The 26,180-nt window shown below is 39.8% G+C and overlaps 1 protein-coding gene across 3 annotated transcripts in view; it reads left to right on the top strand.

Annotated features, from left to right (window-relative positions):
• The window catches only part of WWC2 (WW and C2 domain containing 2), an 86,295-nt gene that overhangs the window by 14,171 nt on the left and 45,944 nt on the right, over window positions 1-26,180 (top strand). For 2 of the 3 annotated variants that reach the window (XM_042871652.1, XM_042871653.1), the window contains exons 2-3: window positions 11,867-11,976; window positions 25,396-25,599. In XM_042871652.1, coding sequence (XP_042727586.1) covers window positions 11,867-11,976; window positions 25,396-25,599 — 314 coding nt within the window. The remainder of the gene's footprint in view (window positions 1-11,866; window positions 11,977-25,395; window positions 25,600-26,180) is intronic. The other variant, XM_042871654.1, reaches the window with a different exon arrangement.

The raw sequence follows: 26,180 nt of genomic DNA, 5'->3' as shown, positions 1-26,180 counted from the left end.
AGAAATACCAGAAGCCTGTGAAATTGCAGCTTTCTAGTCGGCTGGATTTATTGTAACACTGCTTATATGGCAACTTGCCTCTCCCAGTACAGAAGATATATACAAGGTGAGAGATTACCGTTTAATCAACTGTTTATGCTTAGGTGCTGTTTTCCTATGGAAGTGCCACTGCTCAGTATTTAAGAGAGTACTATAGCTTTTGATATCATTAACAATTTTTTCAATCTCTCCCTACTCTCTGGAGTAGTTCCTCATTAAGGAACCAGTTTTGACTTAATCAGAGTGGTAGAAGTAAAGCCTCTCACAGAAGAGTATAATCTTGAGGTTTGGTTTTGGCAAACTTAGAGAAAGTCAGGTAAGTGTAATCACATCCATGGTTTGATTCTGTCCTTTGTGAAGGCCATGGCAAGGCATAAAAAACTGCATGCTGTAATTAAGCACCTATCCAATTTTACATGCTTAATCTTACCTTTTTTAATAGCTTGTTCTTATGGAGTAGTAGTACTAGCGGTCATGTGTATTACAGTATTGCAGGCAATCCCCATGAAGGACCAGAATTCAGCGTCTGCTGGATACTCTGCTCTGAACAAGCCTTGAGACAGCCTGAGTTGGGACTGCGGTGGGCAGTGGTTCCACCCTTTCTCTTGTGCTGGCACTTGTAGCAGTACTGAACTGCGTGGCAGCTAGGATGGTATGAAAATGAATCATACAGCCTCTCCACTCCTAGTTTATTTCTTCAATCTGCCTTATTCCAGGGTCACCAGGATTCAGGACTGAGTCTTTATCCCTGCTAAAATTCTTAAGGTTCCTGTCGGCCCGTTCCTTTTCAGTGGTGGTTGTGTCATTGGCACTGTTGGTTGTTTGTTATCCCTGGTTTGAGTTCATCTGCAAGTCTGATGAGATTGCACTGATGCATCCTCCATATCATTGATCCAGATGTTGAACAGGTCAGGTCCCTGCAATAATTTGTTGAGACTTCCATGGAATGGTAGCTCAAAAGAAGACAGGCCTGGACTGTAGGCTGCTAGTACTATGCTATGAGTACTTGCTTTCAGTGGTGCCCATTGCTGTGAGCTTTGTAGCAGCAATGCACTGCTGAATTTGCTTGTACCTCTTGACCAGCATAGTCTTAAATTTTTAATGAAGCTTGAGATTGACCACACTACTTGCCACAAATGGGATTAATACAAACCTAAGAAACGCCAATTTCAAGCAATATGTATTTAAAAAAAAAAAAAAAAAATTGTGTGATTAACAGAAGCAAAAAAAGCAAAAAAGACTAAGGGGAAAAAATCCTAATGGCTTATTATAAAATACTGAATACTAGATGTTGGTTAAGTATGAATGCATTAAGGGGACTTAGAAGATACTTTCCTGATGAGTTTGCAATTTCTCTGTCATGTCTGCAGTTAAGCAGATTTAGGAATCCTTTCTAACATGGGTCCAGTTTAAAGCGTGTACACAAGGCCCAAGTATTTTTTTTTATCTTTCCTCTTCCCATTGGGAAGCATTCTTCTCTCTATCATCATTGCAAATTAACCCTGTTTTATGCTCCTTTATGATGCTAAAGGCTGAGGGTTGTACCACACTGTTAAGCTACGCTGCTAGTTTATTAGCTTTTATTGGTCAGTAATTAAATTTTTAAATTTTGTAATAATATAAAGGTCAGAACTTCTGTGTAAGTTTCTTCAAAGTTATTCAAGAAGAGTGCAGCGTATAACACAGTTTCTGTCTTTGGATTTCTAGTTTCCAATCCCAACAGCCTCAGGAAAGGAAGGAAAATCAAGTTTAATTCATCGTTTTGCAAGTGCCACTAAGAGTGAGTTAAGAAGAGAAGTTCCTGTAGCAAAGTGCACGCATCTGAAATGCTGGCATCCTCTCCTAGTAACATTTAAGCTGTGTTTGGCTTTCTGACTTCTGCCAAATGTTAGGCTGATTCAGAGAACCATCCATACAGAGCTGAGCAACTTCAGTGATATTGGCAGAAATACTCAATGTCTTTTGCTCCAATTAAAAGTGATTCTGTGATACAAAATCTCTTAAGTGACTTTTGTGCGTAACCTCGTTGGTTTTTTTTTTTCTTGGCATTTCAAACTGTTAGCTTAAGCAATTAAATTTAAAAATGTGCAAAATAACCTCATTCAGGTGTTCTTGTTTCCCTCTCTCACATATGCTTTCACCTTGAAAGTTAGGATTGGTAAAATGTCATTTTTGCATCTTTTTGGCAGTATTGTGAATATTGTTTCGATGTTTGTACGCTTCTTTGAAAAACTGCTGACAATTTATCCTGTGCTATTTAGGGCCCATAGCCAGGGGATAGGTTTAATATGTATCATGTTCTCTGAAGTATAGTTCTGGAACCTGAAGTAGAACTGTCTTTTTAAACCAATGATGCCAACTGCTAATGAACCTGAAGGGAGCATTTCTACTTGTCGGGAGGGTAGAAAGCCCTATTCCAGTCTAATAAGCAGAGCATTGGCTCTTCTGACAGACCCAGGTTCCCTTGTCAAATGTATCTTAGAATTCCTAAGCAATCTTTGAAACGACTGCTTTGGAAGCATTTCCACTGCCCTGAACGACTGTGCCAAACACACTCATAAAAGGGATATGTGATAATTGATCATATCCTGGTGGACAGAAAAGGCTTTTTAATTTTTATTTATGTATTTATTAAATTTGAGGATCCATAAAGCATATCTGACCTGGAAGATGTCATCAGTTTGGCACAAGAGGTAAAAGTTGGTTTATTTCATTTTTAAATGGAGAGCCTTGCTGAAATAAGTTGAGTACACGCAGTTTTCCCGCTATTGGCTACTAGAGAGTTTGCTGCATTCATTCTTGGTTTTGGTGTAGTGTTTGGTGGTGGTGTGGATTATTTTTTTCCCCTTTTTTTTTCCTTTTTGAAGGCAGTTTCTGGGACTGCGTGTGTGGAAAGGGAAGTCACGGGAGAGCGCTTGGATGTTTCCTGTTACATAGTTGCTGAGTATTTCCCATTCTTCCAACCTTATTGCCAGAAGGAAGAAATTTCATCTAAAACTCGGATTCAATTAATAAATTGAAAAAAGAATGTTAAAATAGTAGGGCTGATGAAGGAACTCTGTTTTTTTTAAATGTAATATTATTTTTGGCGTGTCTTATACAAAGAAAGGCAATTCAATTTCAATAAATGCTTTAAGAAGAAGAGTTCTATGTATTAAACCAATTGGAGAGAGGAATTAAGTGTGGGCCAAGGCGTACGTCTGAATCTTTCATGCGGTTGTGATTTCTGAGTGCCTTAACACCTCAGCGTCGTATATTTTTACGTTCAGCAGTGGATTTGTGTGAAGCCACTGCATCTGCCCTTAGTTGTTATCTCGGTTTAGTGCAGTTCCAGGATTTGTGTCCATCTGTAGTATCTGTGCTTCTTGTGCTGTTGCAGAGTCCATCACTCCACTCTGAAAGATGTATGCATTTTTCCAGAGGCTGCCTTCTTTGGAACTATAGATGAAATGACTGAACTTCTGAACCATCTGCACCAAGAGCCATCAGACTTTTTAATGGTCTCTTTATTGGTACTGTGATGCAAATATATTCCCCTCTCTTTTTTCATGATTGTGACTGCTGCTTGCAGTTGTTTCACATCAGCGGTGTGTTTGTGCCCTTTCCAGGTGAGTAGCCATTAGTCCATTTTACAGACTGCTACTACTCCAGTAGCATCTGGAAACAGAGTTCACCAGTGCCAGGTGTTGGCTGAGTGTCTGTATACTGGTTGAACTGGGATCTGATTCTGTATGTTTGCAATAGGAGCTGCAGGATGTTGCGAAGTATGTGATGATTTCATGAGGTATGCATTGAAAACTATCATAAAACTGGAGATTGGGTGAAAAGCTAGGAATGTGATCATGAGGAGCTCGGTATTGAGAGTAATGGTGAGAGCGTGATGCAGCATCCCCAAGAGTGCAGTTGGCAGGTCTGCATCTGAATTCAGTGACCTTGGGCAGTTAACTCGAGTTCACTTTTCCCTGCTTGTGGAATGATTGGTGTGCTTGGCCCAAGCGCTCTGCAGTGCTGAAGTGGGATGTTTGCGAGGTTATTTGAGATGTTCAGATGGATGGTACTTCTCAGAAGTGCTCATCACGGATTTAAGTTTCCTGCTACTGGACTGGGCAGCAGTCCTACTGAGTTCTGTGGGAGCAGAGTCAGACAAGGAGTGTTTGTAATATCCTCTCTGTAAATCCAAAGGTCCCTTGCAATGCAATTATTTGTCTGCAAGAGGAGGAAAGGGGAGTTCACAGGACAGCATTTTCAGAATTCTTTTCTGTAGGGTTCACTTGGCCTGGTGTGTATATGAAATTAGGGAAAGGAGGGAGAGGGAAAGGATGGGAACAGAAAAGATCTTTTAATGTTGATGTTATTGTTACAATTTTTATTTTTATTTTTATTTTTGCCCAGTTTTGACTGCATTCGTTCTTGGAATTTCCCAGATGGTATTTTCATGCCACAGTAATGTCCTGTAATTTAACCCTTTCACAGTTAACTAGCCACTATGAAGCGTGCTTTCAATACTTACTGCCTGTCATATCCAAGTGACACATCATCCAGAAGAGCAGAATAAATGTTTTAATCCTTTATCATAAGTATTTCAGCCTGTGGTCGTTCTCCTTCCGTTTTTATATAACATCTCAATTAAATGATAAGCTTTTTGGACAGATGTTGCTTGTATTTGCCTACAGAAACTCTTGGAGAGTTTATGCCTTTAAGTTTCACAAACCTACGCTTGTTTGATCTGTATTTATCTTTTTAAAACATGCATTTCTAAATGCCAGTCTTCCTATTACAGAGAAATAGTTTGATAATAAATGTATGAAATGAGAAGCAAAGTGGGAGAAGAGAGGTAGAGGAAACATTCCCAAGTCAAGTTCACAGGCAGCAGTTGTGGGATTGCGAACATTAAAGCTCACTGGAATCATATCAAGGGATTTATGGCCTTAGATTAGTAATAATAGCTGATTTTTTTGATTGACAACAAGGGTTCCCTCTACACTGTCCAAGCACATATACAAATAATCAGTAACTGCACCGCACATAATAGCCTTTTCATAATGTCACTGCATTTGAGCTTTCCAGGGGAAAAGCTCAAAGGTTGTGCTGCTGGTTTATGGCTGTGGAATTATCCCTGCGCGAGGTTACGGTTATCAGACATTCTTGACATTCCAGGTGTCTAATATTATAGTGCTTACATGCCAGCACAGGACCAATTGCTGCTGAAAAGTAGAATGCAGGAGAAAACACTCATGGCACTGCCCATTTCCACTCCTCCATCCCGTAACCTTTGCAGCTATCTTCTTTGCACTGAACTTGGCAATGCTAAGGGGATAAATTATGAGTAAAGAGAGATTTTTTTTTTTTTTCCCTCCAGAAGATTACTTGTTCTCCTTTTCACTTAAGCGTTTGGTTTCTTTCAGTATTTTCTATTGCTAAAACAGTGTAACAAAATGGACAGCTCTGTTCAGTGTATTATTTCTTTTTTTTTCCTTCACTGTTGGTAAGTGGAAGGCAAAAACAGTTTGTCACAACGAGAAGGAAGAGGAAACAGAAAGCCACACCTGCTGGCAGATTGACCTGGTCCCGCAGGCAGTGGGTGTGAGTCCCTTCCTTCCCCAAAGCATTCCTCCCCTCTGGGTCTCTGCCACTCAGGCTGTGGCCTTCTCAGAAGCACCTGTGAGGAGATAGTGAGCTGACACCAAGCTCATGTTTTGGCTTTGTTGGGTTTTTCCTTTTTTTTTTTTTTTTTTTTTTCCCCCAGGTGTAAGGGAATATTTGTTTTAAAGAACTTGTTGATCACAACATGCAGTGCATCTTTTCTGTTAAGTACATTGGCTGGGTTGTCTTACAGCAGTTCTGTGTGAAGTAGAAAAATTATTAGAAGCAGTCAAGTGTTTTTCAGAGTTCTGTTTTTTGGCATTATAGACGTTTAGTAAAAGTGATGCATAGATATATTGAATGTGGGACTTCTTGTTGCAGTAGAGTTGTAGGCAGGTCACTTGGCTTGTTTTCATCCTTCTGGCAGTGACATATTTTTAACAAATCAGGAGCAACAGCTACCCAAAAAACACTTGAGGAACCAAGTAGTTTTCTACTGCATTTACTGCTTGTTTCCAAAGCCAGTCACTGGTGAGGTATCAGCTTGTTGTTTCTAAGCAGCACTTACTGAGTGCTCCGAATGGTTTTACTGAACACTATGGATGCTTGTGTGCCATGGTCCAGTGCAGGAAGCTGATCAAGTCTGTGGGATGGCCTTTGGGCAGGGGCAGCCAGCAGGGGCAGTGGGTGGCCTTGGCTGGGCCGCAAGTGAGCACCACTCGAACTGAATGAAGGGAGCTTTCTGAATGAGAGCTAAGAAAGACCCACCATTCAGCACGCTGCTGTTTTAGTAGATCGTTTCAAAACAACCTTGAGTACTTTGCTTGAATTATAGAGAAGAAAGTGTTTATTCAGTGCTCTAAAAAATCATTGCATGTGGTTTTATCCTATCTACACAAACCTATAACTTGTTTGTACTATGGGAGATGTCATTCAGTACTAGAAATCAAATGAGCTTGTAAAACAGCTATGAGAGGTGTGGTCCCAGCAGTAGGTACTGTTAGTAGATACTAACCATTCTGTGTTGCTGCAAGGCAGTGAGCTGACTTACATACATCTCTTATTGTAAGCACATAACTGCATTGTTGCTTTTTTTTTTTAACCTAGAAATGCTCTAAAACCCCAAAAATATATTTATATAGAATCTACAGTCTGTCAGAAGTATTTGAGACCTTAAAGGAATCATAGGATAGAAACGGCATGCTATAAAAAATGATACTACACCTGTACGATTTTTTTTTTTTTTTTTTTTGAAAGCTGGAACCTTCTCCTGTTCAAGGCAGGCTTTCATTCTTTGTCTGTAAATTTGACTGCTTTACTTTTTATTACCAGGAACAAAGTGATTTGAAATCTGGGAAATGAGTGAAAAATGTTAAATGTACCTGGGAAACGTACCTGCTGATGGAATGAATAAGTGTTCTTCAGCTAAATGTACACAGCTTCTCTGTGAATTTCTACTCTGCAGTTAGTTTCGGTACCTGCAGTGCTACAAGCAGAGAAGGCACGCTGCTGCCAAGGTGCTGTGCTGCTGCCAGCTACGTGTAAATGCTGGGTGTGTCTGCCTACCTACACCAGCATGTGTGTATGTGTGTGTGACACACAAGAGACTGATGGGGCACATGCTAGGCTGGATAATGACATAAATCAGCATCAGCTGATATTACCGAAAGCTTTCGTAAAGAATGGAGTAGTATTTAATTTTAACTACTAGATTATTGTGTTTTGGTGTCGAAAAGGTGCCATGCGTGTTTGTTGCCTTTTAAATATGGGCATTTGTTCACTGAAAAAGTGATTGCAGAAAGAAACCAGATAAGCAGACTCTTGACCTTTTGTTATTTAAGGACCAACTGCTACAATATTACAGCCTGCCACTATACCAGTCCTTCTCTGATGTGTTGTCATGTCATGCAGATGCCCACTGCATTACTCTTTCAAAGTAATACCCGTAATGAAGCGATGGTTTATCTTAATAACACCCTTATTAAAACAGAATGTACCTGAGCAATACAAATACTTAGTGTCTTGGACTGGTATCTGAATGAGAGGCACTACTGTGCTAAGAACATGGTGTTTAGAAACTGAGATCCTGTCAACAGAATCATGAATGAGATTTTGGAGAGAGAAATGGTGTGTGGGATTTGCATGGTTATAGACTTGAACTAACAAAGGATGTAGGGAAAGAGTGTTCTATGAGGATGCAAACTCAGCCACTTTTCAGGTAAATGGCCTGGTTACTGCTTTTTAAACTTAGGGAACACGTTGGGTTTAGTTTTGTTTTGTTTTTTCAGCTTCAGATACTGATTTATAAAAGAGAAAATTATCTTCCCAACATAGTGTAACTGTGCTGCCAATGGATACAGACCTCAGCCGTTGAGGAAAGCAGTGCTCCCCTTCTTGCCCTAGCCTGCAACGCAGAGATACTTTTAATAGTTCTGTATGCGCTTGGCTACCTGGGCATTACTACTAAGTGTTTGTCCTGCCTAAATTTAGTTACCTTCTATTGGATCGTGAGCCTTGTATTTAGACAGTCTCCATAGTCAGTAGGAAAGGAGGGAAACCTTCAGAGTGTGATTCATCCTCAGTCTGAACAGATGTGCTGAATTAGTCTCCATAGGGGAATGTAAAGGAGTAATTTGGGTAAGTTAACTAAGCCTTTAAGTTAATGAGATGAACTGCACCCCTGAGTTTTATATGAGAAATCCATCTTGGGTGCCTGAATGTTGGGCAGCATATTTAGGATGGGATGAGAAGATGGGTTTATGGGTCTTCCAAATTTCACAATGCTTAAAGCATTAGAGAATGGGCTCAGAGTTGAATTGATTTTTAAGATCCAACTTGAACACTAAATTAGGAGGTCTAGTAAAGAATTTAAACGCTTTTCTTCTTCTATTTTTACATTCCTTTTCTGACCAGATCATTAAATATTACATTTGAGCAACTGAATGAAAAATAAGAATGTAGTAGTTTCAATTACTCTTTTTCAAAGTGAGTAAGAAATTAGCTGGTGTTGCTCATACTTCCTATTCCATGACCTTGTGCTAACTGAAAGTATTTGTGAGGAGGTGTTCAGAAGTTGTGTCACGTTGTTTTGTGTAGCTGGTACGTTACTGTACAGCCTTCTTGAAGGGTTTGTGTGTGGTTAAGTGAGCCAGGATAGGCATACATGTGGTCACTAGGTTTCTTCATTTATGTTTTAATGTAGATGTACAAAAGATGTAACTTTTGTCTACTCAGTTCCTAGGGCATGAAGAAGATATGTTTTTTTTTTTTATTTTAGAACAGCTGGGAGTCTTTTTTAAAAAAGTAATAGTGAGTCCTTCATTGTAAGAGAAAGCACATAATGTGTATCGTGCATCGTTATATATCATTTTGTGTACAAGAATGAATGGGTATGAAATTTAATCTGTATAACACTTTAGATAGGTGTCTTACTAGATTATTGCTGTAAGGTAAGGAACACAAGGTCATTTTGGGTAGAGGATAACTAGGATTTGGAGAATTTTCAAATACATATTGAAGTTGCTATAGAAGTTGAGTACTGACCCTAGTTATAATTGAATTCAAAACTCCAAGTCTTAACTGTAGGTCAAGAATTACACAACAAAAAAGGTATTCTTGGAAGTCTTTTTAAAAGACATGAAGTTGAACCTTGTCATAGCTAACAGGTATTTTTATGCACCTCTTACCAACCTGCATTTTTGTCCTTTCTAGTTCCTCTGGTTTTCTAAAGGAAAAGAAGAGCCTCAGATTTGTTGTTTGCTCTTCATGTTCCTCCTGACCCCCCAGTTTTCTGAGATCTGCCTGCTGTTACTTTTTTCTCTTTGCCATGTGCTCTATCCCTATGTATTATAAATCACATTAAGTCAGTCTAAGCAAAACATCTCTAGTTCTACTAGAATAATTCTTCAGTGTATGCATAGAATCGGGTCTTGAAATATGCTACAGAAGTCTGCTGAGTTTAGAAGAGAGCAAAGACTGAAGTTTGGAGTTTCCTGTTGATAAAGTAGAGTCCTAATCGTAATATGGGTAATATCCAGTGTTATAAGCGCCTTCATTCTTAAGAGATCTTGGAGAGAAATGGAGTCAGAAAAGGAATGCAGCAGAATACAGTGCTCTTGCTCAGAATGATGTGCTGAAAATGTCACGTGCGTGAGTGTAATACGCACACTCATTTTGAAGAATATGCACTCTGATGATCACAGAAGTGTGAAATACCATGAATTGTCCACATCCTAACAGAAAGACAGCATTCACATAGTAAATTTCTTGGTTTTTGTAGACACTGATTTCAGTAAGAAATATTTCTTCTGTACATTTTTGTGGTCTCAGGGAGTATCTCAAGCAAGAAAATGCATAAAGTTGTCCGGATGAAACAATATTGCATTGGCAATCTCAATCTGTAGTTATGTTTCCATTCTACAACATAATCAGCCTCTTCATTAACTTTAGATGCATATACAGCCTGCATTCATGGCAGTGAGAATACTAATCATTAATGATGATATGTATAACTGCAGAATCTACTGTTTAAAGTCTGAGATAACTTTGTATTTTGAAAAATGTGAATATGAGGTGGTGCTATAGCTTCCCTATGTGTAAGCCATATTTTTTCTCCTAGGTTTCCTAGAGCATCTGGGAAGTGGTTGGCAACAGCATGATTACATAATGGAGTGACAGATTTTCTCCTGACTTAATTGGGAGCAGCCATTCCCTGAGACAAATGCACACTTTTCTTGTTCCCTGGCCCTCAGGATGCTTTTCTCTCCATTTGTTGCAATGGAAGTGTTGCATTGCAGCAGTACAGCATTGAGTAGAAAAAATTGCTATTATGAGTTTAAGGCTAATAAATTAATCATCATTTGGAAGTAATTACAAAAATTATTTAAAAAAAAAAAAAAAGTATTTCCCAGAAGTGAGAATACTTAAAGTCAATGAAAGTACACTTAGAAAGAAACAACCTTCTGTCGACTAATTCAGCTTCATGGTACACTGAACGTGGACTGTAGGTCATCCTTTTTTGGGTATTGACATTCTTTCAAGAGCGTGCAAATTGATAACCACCAACTGAAAAAGTATTGTAAAGTACCTTGGAATATCAGTGCCCTGAGATGCGGCACTTAATCCTCTATTACAGTTGCAGTAAACCTCATTTTTCCTGGGTCATGGTTAATGAATGTAATAGCAGTTTGTCTGTTATATGTTATTATGTCACAGATAATGATCTTCACACAGGCGACATTCCTTCAGTCCTTGCTCTCAGGTATTATTTCCTTTCCAGTTATATCTCGTAACTCTCTTGGCTTTCATATTCTATCTTGCATTTTACTTGTCTTCATGTCATGATAGAAATCATACTTGAGTCAGCACAGGAGGTGATGCTCATGTGTCTCACAAACTGCTCTTGGTAATCCTCCTTCCAGGCTTTTTAAGAATTCTAATTACGTACTAACGTTACTGCGATAATGAAGCCTTAATTCTCTTGTTATTCCTGCTAACGTGGGTGACATGGCTGTGGGTTTATCAAGAGGAAACTCGGTACTTAATACTCATTTCTTTCCCCAAAAGCAACAAAAACATCATGATGTTAAGCTTTGCTCAGCCTCCGTTTGAAAAAGTTCTGTGTATTACTGTTAGCAAATTATTTCTTGTTGCAAGCAGATTATCAAAATGAAAAACGTTAATTATGTATCTTCCTAAAAATGAATCATATTAACATCTGAATATCCATTAAATAAAGCTTATAAAATGCCTACTACTCTTAATTTTGTTCTAGTACTTGGATTGGTCAGTGCTACTAGCTGCATCTTAGTTATATTTTATGTATTTTTTGAGATCATTAGAAGAGATTACCTTCAAATCTTGTAGTGTCACCGCAGACTCAAGGTTGAAGAGTCCAGTTCCCCTGAGGACAAATAGGAGTGTAGATTATTAATATTTTTTTTCAGCTATTGTTGTTGTTTAATTTTAAACTGTCAAATGTAAAAGATGGTGCAGTGAATTTCTCACTTGAGTGCCTATACTAGGAAATGTTTGGAATAATTTATATTATGTTCTTGGAGTTGATGAATCCAGAAGGCTGAAATAGGGGAAAAGTAATCAAGAGCCTAAACTTTAAGCGGGAGGTAGAGGGGGAATACATCTTCTCTCTCCTCCCTGTCTTTATATTATGTTTGTCACAATAAGAATTAACATGAATAACAAATGTGTAGGAAAGAGAAACTTACCTTTGTTTCTTTACTTTTAGGTTAACAAAACCCTTGTCGTTTGCGGACTGTGTTGGGGATGAACTACCATGGGGATGGGAAGCTGCATATGATCCCCAGATTGGTGTGTACTACATCGATCACATCAACCGTAAGTATCTGTTTCAGTTTGCTGTATTGATCATGTAAAAAGACTCATCACAAGCAGACTTTCCTTCAAGCATGACTGAGAGTAGGAAAAGATTTCTTATGTGAGAATTGTAATTATAGTAACAATTAATGATTTTCTGCCACTAAATTACCACACTTGTGTGTGTGGGCTTGGGGTTGGTTGGAGGTGTGCTCATAGTTATTCACATGACTCTTAATCTTTTTCTGTGGAAGAAGTCCATGTAATAAATGGCAAATAAAGATGGTTTGCATCTGTTGGTACTTGTAAATTATAGGATGTTGAGTGGCTATTAAATATTCCTCGATGAGCACAAGTATAGTCAGATACGTATAACCAAAAATTGACTTCAGTCCGTCTACTGAAAGGAACTATTCAGATTGTATGGAGTGTGGGGGCTGTTTGTAATTTGAACATGAAATCTGTAGTTGTAAGAAAGTTGTAGAATACAGTTCAGTCTATAAATAATGCTGTATTTTGTGGTAATTGGAAAGGGAATGGGGAATTAAATTGCTGGGGAAAATTTGACCTTTTGTATAACATTATCGGCTTCGTAAGGCTTACAAGAAAATCTGGTATAGGCGGGATAACTGCACCTACTTCTACATGTATTTTTAATTGCATGCATGTTACATCTGAATCATACTAAATTATAGCAAAAAGCTTTGAAATGCAATGCATGTTAGATGTATCTAAATGAATGTATTACTGAAAGCATGTGTCTTCTTTTTATGTCTTTGTTAGTCCACACTGATTAACACCTTTCTCATCTTAGAAATGATCTTTAATAACATAATAGAAGGGATTCCATTTCGGATGCCTGAATGTAGGTTCCTGCACTTGTGCTAGCAGTGCAGTGTGCTTAAACAATAGTTAAGTGTCTGTGGCTTAAGATACTTCAGATTAGCAGAGGCAACTGTGAAGGATCACTAGATAAGGCAAGGATGGCTGAGAGACCAGTGGTCTTTGGGAACAAAAGCTGAAGAGGAGGCTGGTTACCCAGAGGAATCTTAAAAGTATGCATAGATGAATCAAGCCTGGGATGTCTAAGCTGCTGTTGTAGTCAGTAGCTATCTTGTCAATGCAGCCAGTGTATTCAAAAGTGTGATTTAAATGATTGGTTGTCTGCTCTGTCACTGAGCTGATTTAAGCTCCTTTGGTTGGGTTCAGCTGTAAGCCTTGATAAATCAAGATTGGCCAGTTTTACTGGCCACAATAGATGTCTAGATTTCTCAGACAAAACCATTAAACACATAATGAGCAGGAAGCTAGAGCTTAGCACAAAAGACTGTGAATTCAGAATGTCTTACTTCTGGTTGTTCCTTTTATGCTAAAAACTGAAGGCTGAAAATTTCAATGGTGGAATTTTGATTGGTGTACAGGATGAGACCTAGTGCACTCCTTTTGAAGGTGGAAAGTGACAAAAGTTCCAGTGGTGTCGTGAGAAAAAGTACTAGGCTGCAGCTTGCAAACACGTAAAAATTCTGCCAAATTTTTGTAATGAAAGGTTAAATTATTGAAGTATTATATCACAGAATTGTAGGATTGGAAGGGATCTCAAGAGATCATGGAGTCCGACCCCTTGCTAAAGCAGGTTCCCCATAGTAGGTCACACAGGTGGGAGTCCAGATGGATCTCTAATATCTCCACAGATGGAGACTCCACAACCTCTCTAGGCAGCCTGTTCCAGGGCTCTGTCACCCTTACTGAAAAGAAGTTCTTCCACATGCTTTTATGGAACTTTGTATGTTCAAGTTTTAGGCCATTGCTCCTTGTCCTCTCAGTACATGCCACCAAAAAGAGCCTGGTGTCAGCCCTTTGCCTCCAACCTCCCTTTAGATATTTATAAATGTTTATCAGACCCCTCATAGTTGTCTTCCCCAAGCTGAACAGCCCCAGAGCAGGCAGCCTTTCCTCACACAGGAGGAGCCCTTTATTATATTTGTGGCCCTTCATGGATCTCCTCCTAGGAGATCCCTGCCTTTTTTGAACTTTTTTGGGGAGCCCAAAACTGGATATAATATTCTAAATGTGGAATCAGCAGGACAGAGCAGAGGGGGAGGATCACCTCCCTTGACGTGCTGTCCACGCTCTTCTTAATGCATCCCAGTATCCCATTGACCTTCTTGGCCACAAGGGCATACTGCTGGCCCATGGCCAACCCGTTGTCCACCAGTACACCCAGGTCCTTCTCTGCAGAATTCATCATATGAATCAATATATCTTAAAACAAAAGCTTGTAAATGCTTTCTCTGCATGTGTAATTAACTCCTTAGCCCCTTACTTTCCCTTTTCTTATACAAATTTGAGAAAAGCCAACTGTCCTTGATTGTCAGCAGCAACCCAGTTTCTTCTCCTGCAGTAAAGGGTAAGAGCTGGCTGTGAGCAGTCTGCAATTGTAAATGCTCCCTTGAACTTGAGAAACTGTGCATTTGGTGTCAATATGTTTAAGTATAATTTTGTTTTACTATCATCCTGTATATTTCTATGTAGTTCTTTTAAAAAATATATGTATTTTCTTCTTGTTCTGATTGCCTTGAGACTTTCTTGTGACGATGATGTAACCTACTTCAGGAAACACTGACTGAGGTCATTATTTTATGAATGTATTACTCCAATTAGGAATCTTAATGTGATGCTTTCAGCCTCAAGGGAGACCAGATTACAGGCCATCTGTCAAGGCAGAACACACATATGATGTGGGTAGCTAATACCATAAGAGCCTAAATGCTTACCCTGTGGTTCAGTAGCATCTTTTGTTCAAGGGATGAATAAAAGGATATTACTTGGTGATCAGGGACTGAGGAATTCCTTTTGTGCAGGATCCTTCTTACTGTGGTTTGGAGAGTCCAAAGATTCTCAGCTTGTGCTATCAATCTTAAAATTCTCATGGCACGAGTGTACTCATGTTCTTTTTCTTTAACTTTCAATTTTGCTAACATTTCCTGATTTTATTGGATAATATGGTTTAAAAAGCAATACAAAAAGTCACACAAACCTCTTATTCCACTTAATTTCATATGTCTACAGGCAAAGCCATCACTCTCACATTTTTCCAGTTTTTCTACAGGGTTTTCAATGTCAGCCTTTAAAGCGGGTGCAAACATTTGTGCTCTTTAAGATTGGGTTTGCAAACACTTTTAAGCTGATATAATCTTTGAAAGAATTGGTCCTGCTCTGTTGCTACCTCTGGCCTTTTGTTCTGTCTCTGCAATGTTTTTGCTTATGCTGGCATGAATATTTGCATGGCCAGACAGTGAATCAGATCAGGGAGCTGATTGGAGTTGAAACTAATCCGGCACAGAAAAAAAAGTTGCTGTTTGTTCTCCTTCCCACACCCCTCTTTATGCAAGCAAGGGAGGGAAGGTGACCTGGGGATAGGAATGAATACTCAGGACAGCTTTTTGCAGTAGCACTGGTTAAAGATATTTTGAAATGACACCCTTGAACTTTCATCTGGTGTGTGCCCTGCACAGCCTTGCCAGGAAGCAGTTTTGGCTCTGTGACTTCCAGGTGCAGTTCTTAGTGCCAGTTGCAGTTATCATCGCTTGCTGTGGTTCCTGTCCCCATGTCGTGTCAGTGTGACTGTAGGGAACGATGGGCAAACACTCTGCTTCCTGAGGTGTGTGGGCCCTCCTCCCCTTCCTTCCCCACTGCTGCATAGCTTTTCTTGTGTGGCTCATTGTGTGGGATGTGCGTCCATGGGCAGCTGCAGAAAGGGAGAACTTGAAGTGTCAATCTTAAGCTTGTTCTCTCTTCTGGGCCAGGAGCAAGTCCCAAGAGTTGGTGGGGCTTCAGCCTGTAAATGTGCTTGTTTGCAGATTTTAGTTGCTGAATTTCAGTGGGTTTGTGGTTTTGATTTGAAAGGAAGGGTGATTACTGATGTCCTTGTACAGCTCTTTGTGATCAGGATTGTTCTCTAGCTGCAGAACTTCCAGGTACATTTTACTGAGTCTGTGTCATCTTATACTATATCATATGATATACTGTTATCTTATAACAGTACATCTTATATCTTATACTGTTTTGTTTGTTTCTGAATGGGTACAAATAACTTCTCAGTATCTGAAGATGAGTGAAAACAAAAAAAAAAAAAAAAAAACTAGCAAGGACAGAATGTATCTAAGGATGTATCAGTCTATTGCAGAACTTTGATCCCTCAAATATTGCTAAAGATACCAGTGTGCTATTAAAAACTATGATAATAAATTGAAGTGTTGGAACTCTGGTTTTCATTCTTAAATTCTTGAAATTTGAGAGATCACTTTGTAACATGGCTAGTTGATTTCCATGTTAGTATTAGTGGTATTCAGGAAGGTTGGTTTTGCATTTTGGGAATTTACGGAGTTCAGAGAATAAAGTCCTGTTGTTGTAAACCTTCTTTCTTTCTTAAGACCTTGGCTTATCTGAAAGACTTCTACTTTTTTTGGCTCGACATAAATAGTCTGAGGGAATCCTGGGCTGGGACAAGTTCTGCCTTTCAGTACACTGTATATTCCTAAATAATTCATCTCCTTCCAAATTTGATTTTCAGGCTCAGGAATAACCAGGCAAGAGGTTGTTTTCTTTGTGGCACTGATCTCTCTAATTGAGAGAACAAGTACTCTGCTCTTGGTACTGCTTAGCTGCAAAGGTATTAGAAAGGAGTTGAGTGGCAGTATTTAAGAGAGAAGGATGGGAAGTCATTGCTGCTCCTAACCCAGCTCTGTTTCAGTTCATTGCATCTTCTCCCCCTCCTCAGTTCTTTACTTTGTATTCAATATAATTTTCTCCCTGCCCTGCACCCGCAACACTTTTGTTCAAAATAGGAGTATCTACTGTTTCTGCTTCTGCAACTCCTCCCTACTTAGTTGTAATTTCCCATTTTGGAAGCATGAATGCACGTTCTGGTCCTTTCCCAATGACTGTTTTCTGCCACCACTTCCTCCGCAGAGGCAAAGAAAAGCATATCAGAGTGACGCTAAGAGGTCAGGAAACAAAGAGGTACAGGGATTTGTGTCTACGTAGCTGGAGATGAGAATTCACTGCAGGTCCTTATTTCCCCACTTACTCTCCTTCTTTCTTAGAATTTCAAAGCCTTGCTGTTTCCATATACTGTTTGACAATATATTTAGCTACCAGTGTTCTATTAGCATTCTATTTCTTGCTGTTATCATAAAGACTTTCATACCATTTGCTGCTGGTGTGACAGGTTTATTTATCACAGGGACTTTGTGGATAGACTGGCACTTCTTTGCACCACTGTGGGGTTTGGGTTCATCTACACATGTGAAAGTCATGCCAGATTATATTCTCAGGCAAGGAAGAAATATGGAGATGTCACCTTGAGTCTGCAATTAGAGTTAGTTTGGGAGAGTAGGATAGTGTATTTCACTCTTAAGTGTTGTGGCTTAACCCAGCAGGTGGCTCAGCAGCACACAGCTACTTGCACACTTAACCCTTCCCAGTATGTTGGGAGGGTAGAATTAAAAAAAAAAAAAAAAAAAAAGGTAGAGCTCACAGGTGAAAAGTAATAGGAAAAAAGAATTATAGCTCTGTGTGTGTGTGTGTGTGTGTGTGTGTGTAGTCAACTCTTTACAAGGGTAGATAACAGTGGGATAAGGGGAAATGGTTTTAAGTTGAAGGAGGGAAGATTTAGGTTGGATGTTAGGGGGAAGATTTTTACTGTGAGAGTGGTGAGGTGCTGGAACAGGCCGCCCAGAGAGGTTGTGGATTTCCTGTCCCTGGAGGTGTTCAATGCCAGATTGGATGGGGCTCTGGGCAGCCTGGTCTAGTATTAGATGTGGAAGTTGGTGACCCTGAGTAGCAGGAGGGTTGGAGATTCATGATCCTTGAGGTCCCTTCCAACCCTGGCTGTTCTATGATTGTGTGATGTATCTATCTATAAACTTATTATATATATATATATATATATATAACAAGTGATGAACAAGCAGTTGCTTACCACATGCTGACTGATACTTAGCTAGTTCCTGAGCAGAGTCATTCTGCACCTTGAGCTACCTTCTTTTCAAACTTTCTTTCTGCATGATGTCATATGGTACAGAATATCACTTTGGTGTGCTTAGGCCAGCTGTCTTGGTTCTGTCCCCATGCAGCTCCCTGTGTGCCTACCCCCTCACTGGCAGGACAGTATGAGAAGCTGAAAAACTGGAACAGCCTTGGCTCCATACACCACTACTTGGCAGCAACTAGAAACCTCAGTGTGTTATCAACATTGTTTTTCTCCTAAAGCACAAACATAGCATTGTAGCAGACATTATGAAGAAAATCAACTCTGTCCCGGCTGTAACTAAGTGTGTACTGTTTGTTCCCATGATACATCACACTGTCTTTTAAGCAAGCGGTGCCATGCAAGCATTTGGGAAACAATTGTGATGACTCTTTACTGTCAGTAAACATGGTGAAAACCCAAGTTATAGTGTATCTATCCTGAATCTTACAGGCTGCTATCTTACCCACCCTGTGGTGATAGAGAGTCCCATTTAACAGGGAGGGATTAGAGTAATCTGGTCTGTGCAGTCAACCAAAGGAGAGCTAGAACAGTGAAGACTCTGGATTAAAGATGATGTTATCTGCTAACATTTATGTAAAAATTATACTTGCTCTCTTTTTTTCTCATGTGGTATTTTTGACAGCTGTAGCAGTAGAATATTACCTACCTACTGGACAATGTAGAGCAAAATGCTCAGTTTCTGCTGCATGTGACTCTGAAATGTATAAGCACACGCTATCATGATGTCTAGAGGCAACTAGCATGCCATAAGCATAACATGTTCAACGTTTCTTAGTAAAAATCTGTGAATAAATATTTCTTAGAAATCTGCTCATGCTCACACAGCAGAGCTGGGAAACATTCTCACTTTCATCTCTATCATGGTTTTGGCTGGGATTGCGTTAATTTTCTTTGTACATCTTTGCTGTGCTTTGGATTTTTCACTTAAAATAGCGGCAGCATCACACTGTGATGGTAGTTGCTGCAAGGCGGTGGGATGTCTCAGCTCCTCGTGCTGCCCTGCCAGAAGGGGGCTGGAGGAACACAAGGAGCCGTGTTGGGACAGAACCAGGACTGCTGACCCAGGCTGACCAGAGGGATGGCCCACACCATATGACATTGTGCTCAGCAATGAAAGCTGACAGGAGGCAGGAAGACGGAGGAGAGAACGGTGGGAGTGCTGGCATTAGTCTCCCCAAGAAATGCATGATGAGCCCCGCTTTTCTGGGAGTGACTGAACTGCTGATGAGGAGTAGGAAATAAATTCCTTCATTTGCTTTGCTTGTATGCACAGATTTTGCTTTACCTAGTAAACTGTCTTTGCCTCAGCTCATGAGTTCTTAAAGTGTTACCTTTTTGATTCTTTCCATCTGGGGAGCTGGGTGGTGCTAGGAGCCTGCTGACTCTTTCTCAGTTCAAGCACAGAATTATTTTAGGGAAAAGTGAAGAAGGTATCTGGAAGAGAGGAGACATTGCTCTTGTGTGAGTTCTACAGCAGGAAACAAACTGTAGAGCTCTGTTCAGAGCATACTCATACTCTGAATAACCTAATTTACCTTCATGTCTCTCCTTAGAGCTCATATTCCATCTTATTACGTGGTAAAATCTGATTTTCTTTGAGTGTGCAGCAGTGTTTTAGATCATTTTAAAGACACTCTATATGTCATCTTGTTGGGCTGCACAGTCTTATTGAAACTGCTTCTCTGTAATGTGCTACTCTTTATGTACCTATTGAAAAATGCATCTTTTTGAAACAATGTGGTATTTCTTTGTGAATTCCTCCTCAAATTTAAGGGTGCAAATTGCTCTTTTTATTCTTTGAAGTTGAATACTAAGCATTTTTAAAAGGAGGGGAGTGGAGAGAAAAAGGAATAAGAAAAAAAGTTGTTCGGAAAGCCTCTGGTATGTAAACAATGAAGTGCATTCCTTGTGCTAGTCCAGGAACATGCTGTTATTCTCCCTGAAACTGCTGCTGGTGCCTTTGTTCCTTTACTGTTCTTTAAGGCTTGCATCTCAGTTATCTGCAATATTTGTTATAGATGAAGTATGATGAATTAATATTTACATTGGTTTTTTCCTATCTGTACTATTGTCTGATGGCAGGCAAAAAGATGGAGATTTGAAAGCCAGTTTGCTTATCAAGAAACACAGGATATACTTGTAAAATAAACATATCCATAGTGATTATGTAATGCTGTTTATAAAATTGCTTTCACCACCCTTCATTGAGCTAACTTGAATCACCCCACGATGGTTGGTATCAGATATGTTTTCCTCTCTCGATGTTATATATCAAAGGGTTGTTGATGGGCTTCTGTTTGTGCCATTTTGAGACATTTTTTGCAGGATACCACTGCAATCTGTGACTGCAGCTCCCCCAGGTTGGCCTGACTGCAGCATTCTCCAGGGACTTGCCTTCAGCATACTGTGAGCTGTTTTCCAGATATGCCCTCCTTCTCAAATCAATTCTGTGAAATAGCTGCGATGTTAATACAACAAGGGTATCGGAGACTATTCAAACACCAAACCAGATTTAGCTCATGTGCTTCCTTCAGTTACCGTGCTTTGAGAGAACCACCAGGAAGAGAGGACTCCACAGTGTAATTGGTTAGTGGGTCTGTGTTTTTGAGGCCCATGTTTTCTACACTTGGACTCTGGTGGATGAATAGTTCTGTTATTGAGATTCTGATAGGCTTGCTGCTGTCGAAAGAAAGGACCTCCATTTCATTCCCCAGCTGGATTCTTCTTTATACTGGCTTCTTGGACCTCCAGTAGCCTGGCACAATTCACCTATCCTGCCAGGAAATTGTACACATACTTTTATCTTCAGGTTTTGGCCCAGTGAGTGTTCAGCTGGACCTAGTGTGATGAATAGGCTTTGTGCAGGGTTGGGTGAACACCAGTCCCTGTGCAAAAGAACACAGGTAGGGGTGGGATAACATGGTGCAATCTGCAGCTCCCAAAATGGGCTCTGATGGCAGCCGTCCAGGTCCCGTGTCTCTGTTCCCTGTTTCTAGCCAGGTTAACTAGTTTCCCTTGGTCCTGTTGCATTTACTAACTGGAATAACATGGGCATGTGATTAAACATGAGAGATTTCTCTTCTGGATGTAAAGCACAATACCACAATGTTGTCTCTGCCTGCCGTGCACATGTCCTTTTTTTTTTTTTTTTTTTTTTTTTTTTGGTAGGCCCCCCCTTTCAGAGTACTGGCTTTCTCAGCTGTGTTGCATAAAGGCAACCTGCCTGACTGAAGACAGATTACATATGGGTCATTCTAGAGCCAATTGCCACTATTATTTTATTTGGCAAGGGGAGATGCTGGAAAAACTATTGCTTCCACATATTGTTAATCCTGTAGTAAAATGTCCAATTCTCTTATGTCTAGCAGTAGGGCGTCAGGGAGCTGTTCCCTTCCCAGTGGGATTTTCTAGTGGGATTTTAATTCCATGTGTTTTAGAAAAATACGATCTACCGCTGATAAGGTAATAGTTTCCTTCTGTTGAAGCAGACTGTAAAAATTTGGCAGGCCGTCTGGGTAGCAGAGAGAAACATAACATCTTGACTATCTAATAAAAAAAAAATTGACATGCCTGCATATCCCATATGTCCCATGTATAATATATATCCCATGTATAATTAGGTGGGGTATGTGTAACAGTGTACCTTGAAAAGCTTTGTTTATTCCTTTGGTTAGAACTCGTTTCAAGGGCAGTAAAGTAAGTCCTGACATTTTGGCTTTGAGTTGTTGTTTTGCCCAGATTCTTTACTCAGTCTAAGTGCATCAAACCTGGCTGGCAGTTAGCCAGGAAGATCGTATTTCATTAATGGCCGTATGATTAAAGCCAACACAGCTTGATCTTTTACACTGCAAGCCTGTGATAATTTCAGTTCTCAGGAATGTCCTTGGTGGAGCGTGCCATCCTGCTACGTATGCTGTTCTGCCACTTCAGAACAAAAAACAGAAGGAAATTGATGGTTTATTAGTTTGTTTCTATGTACTTGCAGTAGTTAAATTAATGGGTTTTAAATCAAGATCTCTTAATAGAACTGAGTAATTTTGCTTCATAAGTAGTTTTGCCAAATGATGCTAAAACCAAGTCAAATTAGGAACATACAGTGTGAGTAATAGATTTCCCTCTCATCCCCTGCAATGTGCATTCTTTTACTAGAGTTTGTTATGTTATGATTGAACAGAGAATGTTATAAATAGTGTTTGCTTTTAATAAATCTCCAGTCAGTGCTCTTGACACATCCTGATGTACTACTCTTAGTTGTTTAAAGACCCATTTTAAGGATACGCCTTTTGTTCACATCAAAGTGTATGCCACAGAAGGTATAGCAGCCAAAAGAAACAGTGAACTCTTGTATTTAGCTGTCTGGTGATTCCAAATGTTGGAGAGGTTGTGCCCAGGGGTGGTTTGTCTCTTGTCCGTTGCTGATACTGGAAGTCCTGTTAGCGTTTTCTAGAACAGATACAACCATTGAGCTCTGTCTTGTGCTCATAATTACTGTTTACACCTCACCTGACCAGAAGAAAGAACATCTCCCCATCTGTTTAGCCAGCAATCTGTTTTATCCATGACTTGTATCTACTTTAGATAAGGTTGTAAGGCATCCTGTTCTAGTCACTTGGTGGAAACATCTGTCTGTACTGAAAAAAAGGAATGAGCCTCTCCGAAGTTCATTCTTATTTAACAGCTGATGAAGAATAAGAAAATGTTAGGATCTTATTTGTGGCTTGAATTTCACTCTGTAGTTCAAAGATGAAGGGTTTCCCATCTCGCTTCGGAACATTCAGCAAGCTGTTCCCTCTCTACTATGTATGAATACTTGATTTTGAAAGGAGAACTCAGCTTCTAAAAACAAAAAAACATAGGCTGTTGCAAGATACATGTGCTCAGATGGGTGTGCTTTTCAAAATGTAGTATTGCAATACCAGAGTTGTTACCCACAGTTCCATCTGTGTTGTTGTGGTGGTGGTGGTATAGTTTTTTTTTTTCCCACCTGCGTGGTAAAGATGCTGTTTAAAATTCAGATGACTGAAGATGACGAATGGATAAGCATTTGGTGCAGTGCACAGGTACGTGTTTATATATATGAACAACTTGCCAAACAAGTGATTTAATTTTTGGGGTTTTCTTTCCACTTTGCAATATTTGAGAAGACATACCATGCAAAATAGTTGAGAAAGCTACCCCTGCCTGGGGAAAGCTGGCAAGAGTGTTAGTTCTGGGATAGCCATCATGCGATACCTACATGGACGGCTGTCCAAACTCAGTTTGCTGAAGAGACACGTTATAAAATGTAGGGTCACCTTAGGATTGTTTATGACTATCTGAATAAAAGATATGAGGTCGTTTTATCGTAGTGTTGTTTTGCATGTGCTGCTTTAAGAGGCAAAAAGAAAATGTTTGATTGTATTTGTCAGCAATAAAAAATCATCTGCTGTTGACCAGCTTTGTCCTTCTCTTGCAGTTGCAAGGACAGGGCATCTGTAGGCCACATTTTAGGACTCTGCAGGCTATGTTTGGTCTTTGGGCTGCATGTTGAGCAATCCTCACTTAAAACCTACAAGGCAATTACCTACAACATGCTCGAAGATGAGACCTTCCAATCTTGTACGATTATTTGGTGGCTGCTGGCTGGTTGCACTCTGAAAACACAATCACGTCCTTACATTCTTCCTAAAAAAAATCCCAACGTAACTGCATTTATCCTATTTGATCACTGACCCATGAGAATCCTGCTTCGTGCTCTTCATCTGCTACACAAAAAAGGACACCTCTGGAAGCAGGCGCCTCTTACCTTGTGTAAATAACTGCAAATGTGGAGGTGTGTTAAAGCACAATGGCAGTAAGTGGCCACAGACCGGGACATGTGCTGACTGTTTAGGAGAGAAAAGGTATTGATTTGCTTCTTTGTGCTCCTGATATCCTTGTGGAAAAGAGCAGGTGGCTGTAACACGGGTGTTTGGGTGTTTCTGTAGCTATAGTTAGTTTTTTGGGAGACCCTTCTTGTTGGGGTTATTGAAAAAACAACTGTATGTAAAGCTTCTCTACTTTAATCTTTTATGCACCACACTTGGCTTTATATGATTTATAGTCTGCGCCCTTCTGCTGCATACATCCAAGAAATACCTTCCCAAGGAGAAATAAAGAAGCTTGTCATGTCTGTAAGCGGCAGAAACAGTACCCCCCAGCACAGGGGGTGCTCTTTGTGTGTTTGTCAAAGTATTAGTAGTTACGTTATGCTGCCAGTTCAGGATTTTAGAGTTAGTTTTGTCAGAAGCTTCTTTTTATATCCATGTCTTTGGTTTATGTGACATTAGCACCAAGAAGAGCTTTTGAAAAACTAGCAGTTAGCCATTGTAGGAAATTGCTATTAAGCAGAACTTGTCCTTATCAGCTTTTGCACTTATAAAATCTGTTTTGAGAGAGTGCCTTCTCCACAGGAGTGCAGTTCAGATATAGGTTAGAGCCATCAGGTTGGCTCTTTTCCTCCCATATCTTCAGCTACATGTTTCTGCCTTTTTTTTTTTCCCCACATTAGTTCTCACAGTGAACCAATTCAGAGAATTAAATTGGCAGAAAATTTAAGCCAGAGAATGGCCTTTTCTTCTGCTTTTTTTGCCCCCCTTCCTCTGTTCCCACCTACTTGGTTATATTTCCAGAGTAGTCAGTGGGAAGGAGGAGATTCTTCAGAAAGGCAATTGGTCCCATATATCTTAGGCATATCTTCTTAACTGGAATGACATGCTGTCTGAGGGTACCCCTCTCCTGCTACTGACTGTAAATAAAACTGTGTTGTATCTTGGATCAGATGCCTAATGGTGATAGGAATAGAGGTGGGAGACGTGATCTCAAGAATTAATGTTCTGTTAGTTCAGTTACGATGGAGAAGATAAACATAAAGACTGTTTCTGTAGAGGAACAGAAGAGAGATAACCACAATAAAACATGAATACATATGGCTGTAAAAATTAACAGAATGGGGGAGAGTATTTTGAAAAAATGTAATAGCTAAGATTACGTTTCATTTTTTTCCTTCAGAAATGCATTCAATTTGAAGATACCATTCTGAGACTTTTTATTGATCCTATTATTTCCAACCACTGGTATGCAAAAACTATGAGTGGAAAGTTTTTGGGTATTCTTAATTCAGTGTTGGGAGTGCAGGAATCGTCTACGTACAGTGTTACATGTTGTACTGTTTTGCAAGTGACCACTTGAGTACTGTTTCTCTCTCATGCTATTGTGGCAAAAAACTGATAAAACTAAGCACCTGCTTAATAACCAAATTCAAGCTATGGCTCAGACTTGTAAAACTGAGGATTCTAAGCAAAGTAACAATTTAGCTGTGAAGACTTCAGCAGAAATACCTTTCAATTCTTTTCCCTTCTATAAAGAAACGACACAAATAGAAGATCCCAGGAAACAATGGAGGCAAGAACAAGAGAGAATGCTGAAAGATTATCTTATGGTAGCCCAGGATGCTCTCAGTACTCAGAAGGAACTGTACCAGGTGAAAGAACAGAGGCTAGCACTTGCACTGGATGAGTATGTACGGTTGAATGATGCCTACAAAGAAAAATCAAGCTCTCGTACAAGCTGTAAGTATAGTAGAAAATACAATGTAACCTCTTTGATCTGTGCCCTGCAGGGGATCCTGTTTCACGTTAGGATGGGTTTTCAAGGTTTGCTATGAACATCTTCTATTCTGGCTTTTTTAGAGATAGCATATATATATGTATTTTTTAATATAAAGATATTCTGCTGGAAAGAACTCTCTCCTGTCTGATACAATTGAACCGCTTTGAGCCATGGTTTAGAGCTGTCTGCTCTGAACTCTGTTTTGTCACACAGTATGTCAGAACAAAATTCTACCAAATTTAGGTTCAAAGTAGACAGGATCTCCTGCACTTCATGGCTGCATACTGAAATGACCCTACTGGGTTGACAAGTACCTGCAGTGGACCAAAAAAGGAGTTTGCTGCTGCTTTATGCAGTAGTTTTACACCATGTATGAATTAGGAGTGAAATAGAGATGCATGTTACAATATTGGTCAAGGGATTGGCATGGTGAAGAGCTTTCAGAGGCCTGTATTTGTTTATTAGCCACTCTCCCAGAGGTGGATGCCCTCCAAGACTCTTAACCACCGCTGTATCCCTCCTTTTGGTGCTCTCTGATAGC

This window comes from Lagopus leucura, unplaced genomic scaffold (genome assembly GCF_019238085.1).
Source record: "Lagopus leucura isolate 7727_CA_CO unplaced genomic scaffold, USGS_WTPT01 Super-Scaffold_100004, whole genome shotgun sequence".
Classification (NCBI taxonomy): domain Eukaryota; kingdom Metazoa; phylum Chordata; class Aves; order Galliformes; family Phasianidae; genus Lagopus; species Lagopus leucura.
Note: the sequence above shows the minus strand (reverse complement) of the source record. Positions and strands in the feature narration are given on the sequence as shown.